The sequence below is a fragment of the Perkinsus marinus genome (assembly GCF_000006405.1).
Source record: "Perkinsus marinus ATCC 50983 genomic scaffold scf_1104296949360, whole genome shotgun sequence".
Taxonomy (NCBI): Eukaryota; Perkinsozoa; order Perkinsida; family Perkinsidae; genus Perkinsus; species Perkinsus marinus.
In genome coordinates, this window is record NW_003209934.1 from 1 (window position 1) to 6,603 (window position 6,603).

The 6,603-nt window shown below is 51.5% G+C and overlaps 3 protein-coding genes across 3 annotated transcripts in view; 1 reads left to right on the top strand and 2 right to left on the bottom strand.

The window, feature by feature from the left end:
* Positions 1 to 516: 516 nt before the first annotated feature.
* Pmar_PMAR001319 (hypothetical protein) lies at positions 517 to 1,429 on the bottom strand. Its single transcript, XM_002778464.1, has 3 exons — positions 1,294 to 1,429; positions 1,071 to 1,250; positions 517 to 1,019 (listed from the first exon to the last, which is right to left on the bottom strand). Exons 1-3 carry the CDS (start codon positions 1,407 to 1,409, stop codon positions 908 to 910), a joined length of 408 nt encoding a protein of 135 aa, XP_002778510.1. The 5' UTR covers positions 1,410 to 1,429; the 3' UTR covers positions 517 to 907.
* A 784-nt stretch (positions 1,430 to 2,213) lies between these two features.
* Pmar_PMAR001320 (porphobilinogen deaminase, putative) lies at positions 2,214 to 4,560 on the bottom strand (the record flags this gene model as incomplete). The annotated part of the gene is made up of 13 exons (XM_002778465.1): positions 2,214 to 2,339; positions 2,384 to 2,530; positions 2,576 to 2,721; positions 2,772 to 2,916; positions 2,970 to 3,065; positions 3,122 to 3,299; positions 3,347 to 3,414; positions 3,477 to 3,594; positions 3,694 to 3,842; positions 3,891 to 4,023; positions 4,074 to 4,209; positions 4,299 to 4,410; positions 4,453 to 4,560. 13 exons carry the CDS (start codon positions 4,558 to 4,560, stop codon positions 2,214 to 2,216), a joined length of 1,662 nt encoding a protein of 553 aa, XP_002778511.1.
* Positions 4,561 to 5,916: 1,356 nt separating this feature from the next.
* The window catches only part of Pmar_PMAR001321 (hypothetical protein), a gene marked incomplete at both ends in the record, with an annotated part of 995 nt that continues 308 nt past the window's right edge, over positions 5,917 to 6,603 (top strand). Inside the window, 5 exons of the mRNA XM_002778466.1 lie at positions 5,917 to 6,004; positions 6,036 to 6,103; positions 6,177 to 6,266; positions 6,321 to 6,466; positions 6,503 to 6,603. The exon at positions 6,503 to 6,603 is cut by the window's right edge and continues 4 nt beyond it. Of these exons, the coding sequence (XP_002778512.1) occupies positions 5,917 to 6,004; positions 6,036 to 6,103; positions 6,177 to 6,266; positions 6,321 to 6,466; positions 6,503 to 6,603 (493 nt within the window). The remainder of the gene's footprint in view (positions 6,005 to 6,035; positions 6,104 to 6,176; positions 6,267 to 6,320; positions 6,467 to 6,502) is intronic.

The following is a 6,603-nucleotide window of genomic DNA, read 5'->3' on the forward strand; positions in this document are numbered from 1 at the left end:
CCCAGAGCGAGAGCTATCGAATGGTGTATAGCATGTGATCATACCTCTCTAGATCGAGCTGGATAATTGTACGCACGCACGCACGCACGCACAAAGTGTTAGTAAAGTGAGAGAATACGCTCCGCTCGCTTCGCTCGCTCCGCAATTTCATCTCGTTTTTCATCCACCATAATCATTCTGAATTACAAGAGAAAGTGATCGATGTCTACGTCCTATGGCCCATAGGGCCCAAACCCATAGGCTATGGGTCTCCACCTCGGATACCGTCCATCATGCTGGGGCTCAGCAGCTTATCCAAAGTGACGCAAATTCGTGCGAGTTACAGCTAACGTGTGAATGCGAAGATTACCGCCGAAAATGTACTCGATAGAACGCAAGATATGGTGGACTTAGTCCACTGGACTACAGCCAAGTAGGTCGAATCGACCTGGTCGACAGCGCCAACCGTGAAAATAACTGGAGCTACGCCGACACTATTCGAATCTCGAGAGAGAGAACGCAAGATTGCAAGATAGTTGGAGAATCGCTAACTCTTGAGAGGCTCACGCGCACGCCCACCTGATCGATATCTGAGGGAACCCGCAAGATGTATTCATAGTGACCAGTAGACACCTGCGAAAGCCTTCACTAGCTTTGTTCGGCCATTATGAATGAATCTAAACTACTTCTCTCCTCTCTACTACCCTGGGCACGATTTTTTGGGCATTTTTAGCAAATTTCCAAGAATTTCCAGCCTCAACGGAAATTTCTGAAATTTTCTCGAAAATTTCCTTCGGAAATTTCCGCCCGTGCCCAAAGGGCAAACCCTGATCGAAAGGGCCTTGGATCAAACTGTTCACTGTTGTTGCTCTATCGCCATCGAGTACCATAGTAACAACCTCAACAATATACCTCACGAACACGGGAATCAAGTGGAGATCCCCTTCCCACCACCTCTCACCTCCAGGCGAGAATCCATAATAGGTTTACCAGCCTCCACACACAGACAGTAGGCCAGCTCCTCAGCTCTGTCTCGGAACCTATCCTCATTGTCCACCTCTCCGCATCATCCACAATTCCAACACTCCCACCTTTCCACGCAATGCTGGAGGATTCTTTTTCGTTGAAATGCCGGGAGCGCAGCCATCGTCTTCTCAGCTCCATGAGCCGTAGCTATAGCTCGTTCTACTTCCGGAGGCTTGGCCAAGGCCACGCGACACACCGCGGCGCCACTATACTTGTCGGTAACCTCGAGGTCGGTATTAGAGTATCTAAGACCAGTGGCTCAAATGACCCGCAAGCATCTGCTATCACACTGCTTCCCCAGCGAGATAGTAGGGCCATGCTGGAGCTATCTTCCGTGAAGAGATCATACGAACGGCCGACCATGGAGCCTTCCGACCACCCAGAGCTGGTACAACCCTCTGCATGGAGAACTGTGAAGGCAACTGAACAGCGGACACAACTTGTAGGTAGACAATACTACCACGCCCTCATATCAACTAACCACCACTTCCCAAATGTGAGGGAACTCCCTCTGAGACTGAGGAGGGCCCTGACAACGCAATTCTGGTTCAAGACACCTCTGAGGAAACACCTGTATAAGCTGCACATATTGAGAATTGACGAGCCCAGTTCTGCCTTGTTCGTGCGTGCAGCCCTGTGTACGTGCGTGCACCGCAATTGATGGTGTTTCTCCCTGAGCCATTATATTGATTGGCATCGACACGCTCAACTTCAGTTTCACAACCGTAAACTTGTCTACTTGTTGAAAATATGGAATTGTCGGCGCAGAGGGGGCGTATTGAGGATTGACGAGCCCAGTTCTGCCTTGTTCCTGCGTGCAGCCCTGTGTACGTGCGTGTACCGCAATTGATGGTGTTTCTCCCTGAGCCATTATATTGATTGGCATTAATACGTTCAATTCCAGTTTCACAACCGTAAACTTGTCTACTTGTTGTTAATATGGAATTGTCGGGGCAGAGGGGGCGTATTGAGAATTGACGAGCCCAGTTCTGCCTTGCTCGTGCGTGCAGCCCTGTGTACGTACGTGCATCGCAATTGATGGTGTTTCTCCCTGAGCCAGTGATTGGCATTGACACGCTCAACTTCAGTTTCACAACCGTGAACTTGTCTACTTGTTGTTAATAACAGCAGCGAAGAAACTCTTGAGTAGAAGTAATATATCCGCTGTATGCGGTAACTCGAGCTTAATGCTCTTTGTGGTCGACTTATCAATCACGGTGAATTCGCCTCTCAAACTCATCGTAGTTGAGGCAAACAATAATGCGCTCTCTCGGCACGCCAGCAGCTAAGAGTGTCTCCAACGTATGTCCAGGCCCAGTCCCGTGGACCAGCACCTAAGACGAGGCGTCGCAACCACCTCACAATGAAGAGAGCTCACCTTGTCGAGGAGGTCCGGCAGCAACCTACGAGCCTCCGTAAAGGCCGAACCACTCCCCCAGAAGATATAGGTAGCGGACTTCAACTGCTCTGGACAGCTCCGAGGTTCATACTTCGAAACCAACGTATAGGTCCCAAGTTGTTCCACCTATAAACGAGTCATATGAACTCCTCTCGTTTACTTTCTCCATACCTCGCAATCTGGAGCCGTGTCGAAATGGCCATTTCCTTGCTCCTCAGCCGCCTTGGTATGAGTGAGTTTAATCCACTTCCTCAGCGACGGAGCGATGCTCTTCTTCAAGTCAGGATCCTCGATCTCGCCAAGACCATCAGTGCACCCTGAAGGACACCCACACTCCATCGACAACACTGCTGACCACCAACCTTACCAACACACCAAAGGCCCCTCTGTGCAAGATGCTGCCACGAAGGGATGCCTGCCACCCACACAGGGATGTTCATCGCATTGATATCCTCTACCAAGTCCGCAGGGGCATTGGGTAATGCAGTAGACTTGGCAATCCACAATCCGACCTAGCATCAAAGAACCACTCTCTACACCCATTACAGCAACGAAGGCCACTTACCCCGTCTCCAGCGCCCCTCAAGGCTTCCAATAGGCGTTCACCAGCGGTAGTATCCTCTTCACGGGTGAAAAGGGAGAGTCCTCCAGCACCCCCAACCTGACACAGTAATGCTGAGGAACGATCACAGCTCCCACCAGCAGCCAGTATATTACCTTCAGTGGATGCTCGCCGGGGTCGACTCGCAAACTGTCATCAATGGCGTTGGTAGGAATGATTTCGCTCCTCAGAAGGTCCACTCCTCCATCTGTTCGGCCCCTCAAGTGCCCTACTTTGCCGTACCATCGCGGCAAGACCGTGCACCCGATCCTCTGATGACATCCTCCACCGTATCTACACCAGGCGCATCAACAGGGGAATACAACAACCTAGGGGCCTACGCGCCGAGGACCTCCTTCTCCCGCCAGGCGGCTTGGAATGTTTGCTCGTCGTTGAGCTTTGAGACGATCTGAAAACGCCCAATGAAGATACTCCTAGTCAGCGAATGGCCGTTCTACGGAGGACTACTACCTTCCGAACATGCCCCTTCTCAGACGCCGTGCTGACCTCAACCCCCAAGGCTCCCTGAGCTGCAGCAGTTGGGTTAGCAGATAAAGGCAATACCATGCAGTGACACTTGGACAAGTACCTGCACGTTTAGACAAGCCATGAGAGCTCCTTGCAGTGTACAGCGGAACACCATTGAAGCTGTCATTTGAGGGGACTAAGGGGTGAACAGAGCTCTTACCCTTGAACCAGCTCTCGACTATTCCGGAACTCTCCTCGATGGCTCTGAGCAAAGCGATCCACCGCAGCCTTAGCAAGGACCAAGGCGTGGGGTCGAGGGCCGAGACTGGCGTCGTGTCGGGCTGGGTCCATCAGCTTACGCATCCGCGTCTGAGGAGATGACTAGATTCACAGCTAAGCCGGACCCACATTGCTTACTTGGATGTTGCCGCGAACGTCTCGGAACTCGACAGTCTCAACACCAGGAACCGCCCTCTGAAGGAACGCTGGGAGATTCCACTGCCTCCGAGGAGAGGACGACAGTACAATCAACTTGCCGTTCATCGCACGACTGAGGAACCAATGGCAGAGTAACTGCGGCTATCGGCGAGGCACTAGTACATTTCGGCTTCGGCGTCTTTGCGAATGATGATGAGGTCTCGAGGGTCAGCCCGAGGCAAGGTAGCCGCTACAGTAGTACCAGCCTCCTCGGCCAGAGGAAGGTCTTTCCACGAGTGGACCACTAGGTCTACGCTTCCTGCAGAGAAAATCCATTGAACACTCGACGAGGCCAAGTGCTCAACTCCACAGAGGAAATTGAACAATACTCAATGACAGGTCGCCTACCGTCCAACAGTTTCTGTCTGAGGAAGGTAGTGAAGACTCCGGTCTCGGGCATCTTCCACAGAGGGTCCTTCAAGTTGGTATCTCCAGGAGCCTCCTGGTACTCACATTCAACCTGTCATCAATTGACCACGATACTGACCCCGACAAGCACTACCTTATAACCCATTTCTTCAAGCCGGTCTGCCACCATGAGTGTCTGCAGACGGGCCAGGTCGCTCCTCCTGGACCCGATGCGGAGTGTTGCGTTGGAGTCGGATGACATAGTCGTTATTGAGGAAAGGAACTGCGAAGGAAGATCCTGTCAACGTAGATGTCTCAGCTGAACAACGTTTAAGCTTCGTCCCACCAGCGGTAAGTAGGCATTTACAGAAGCCTTTGCGGGCCCGCCGCTGATCAGCTGCGCATGATGTTACGGTGACAGAGCACACAAAAGTCTTGACGAAAGGCGTTGATTGTAGTGCACCTCGATCAACTGGTCCAGGGTTCGATTCCTTGTAACACCATGTTGGACCGTGAGACATCGCGAGCGTTACAGGAATGACCTTCTTGTAGAAGCTCTGATATCAATGCAAGTCGGTCGGACAGTGCATCATGGCGTCACAATTCGTCGATATTCCTCTCTAGATATTCTCGGCATCTTTCCGTCATGCCAGTGTATTCATCAACTGAGCAGCTTCCGAGTCCTTTGAGCCCAAAAGGGATCTTTAAGAGTTGGTTAGTATTGCTTCATGTAAGTTCAGGTCTTCGATTCGCAATGATTGCGGCGGGTTCACTCTGTGGACATTGAACTGAATGGTGAGCATGCGTTAGTCGCTTCAGCACATTCGAGACTCTCGTGATCATCCCTTGCTGTGCCTGACCCTCGCGGGATCTATTTGGGTGCTCTGGCTATTGGACGCCCTGGACGCTCATCTGTTCCCTTCGCCCAATGCATGGACAACACAACAAGAGTGCATGGAATGCATTCGGGGCCGACTCGACAGCGTAGGGGGTTCTCCATCTGGTATAGACGATCTCGAACTCTCTAACAGGTCGATGATCTAAAGGGTGTTGCCTTGTCTGGTTTTCGAACATTGATCATTTCCAACGCAGCATTGAGTTTTTTGCAAGCCGCCACGCTGACACTGATGTTAGTGATTCTTGGGTACACCTGGGAACTGCGCGTAGGTAGGATGCACTGCATGACTGTGAAGGATTCGGCAGAGCGTATGTGGCTCTTATCGACGCAGGAACTCTCCGTGCCTTTGTCTCGGCCTTGATAGTAGCAGCAACTGGTTTCGCCCTTATGCGCGTGATGGATCTCAATGGTATCAGCACCTGTAATGAACCGTTAAGATACAATAGGGTTGAGGGGAGCCTTCCATTGGCTGTTGCACGTAAGCCTAGTCACGGGGCTTGAATGCGAACTGGCATTATGATTGCACGATCGTCGCAGTGAGTGACTTAGTGGGACTAGGAGCGTAGTTTCTCAGTTATGGTCCTTCTCGCCTCGGAGCAAATTCGGATATCCACCGACATGCTTCCGCGGGAGCTTCGATTGGGATTCAGAGTCGCACCCGAATGGCATTGCTTACTAATTTTCATAGTGTAAGTGGTACGATTCAGTTCGCAAACTCTCATGGGTACCCAAGATCTTGCTCAATGGGAACGCACAATTGTTTTCTCGAATTATCAGGGCGTCGTGGCAGTTATCAACGATCTCACTAGTGAGGATGTACACTCCCTGGTTGGTCTCAGGACTGTTACTCGGTCTCTGCAATCTGACCGCAATCAAAAGACTTTTTGCAAGTCTTCGGGATTCGAAGGTCGGTGCAGTCATTGTGGATCAACGGCATTGCTCCCTTGCAGCGAGAAAGAACCCCACGCTGTTCTCCCTAGATACAGCATCTGTTGAAGCACTTGGCTGTGCTTGTGGTGGCGATATGTTACTGCCCTTTCACTTTCGCAGGCCGACCAACATTCGACCAAGTAAGGCGGTCGTGCACTAAATCATTGGAGTGATTTCGACTTCCTTGGTTCCAGGTTCTCCCTGCGAGCCTTAGAATGACGATATGGCAGGGGTCTGAGCAGATTCTCAGTGGAGAAGATCTTCTAGGCCCCATAATTTTCAAAGCGGTTATCCTTGGTTCGCTAGCGGTGCTAGTCTCTGGCAGAACAGGCAGGAGCCGGTGGTGGTGGTGCCAGCCGATCCATATCCCTTTCAGACCTCTTCTACTACATCGGAGGAATCAGCGTTCTCTTGCTGACGTTCTATGTGATGAGCTCGCCGGTGTTCGTCTTCCCTCACTTGGGATTGGTAAGCTTT

Excerpts from the sequence above, each read along its gene's own strand:
- Pmar_PMAR001319 (XM_002778464.1), bottom strand. The coding sequence starts at position 1,409 with ATGCAGAGGGTTGTACCAGCTCTGGGTGGTCGGAAGGCTCCATGGTCG. Across the intron at positions 1,251-1,293 it reads TATCTCGCTGGGGAAGCAGT|ATACTCTAATACCGACCTCG; the intron begins GTGATAGCAGAT and ends CACTGGTCTTAG. Across the intron at positions 1,020-1,070 it reads CTCCAGCATTGCGTGGAAAG|GTTCCGAGACAGAGCTGAGG; the intron begins GTGGGAGTGTTG and ends CAATGAGGATAG.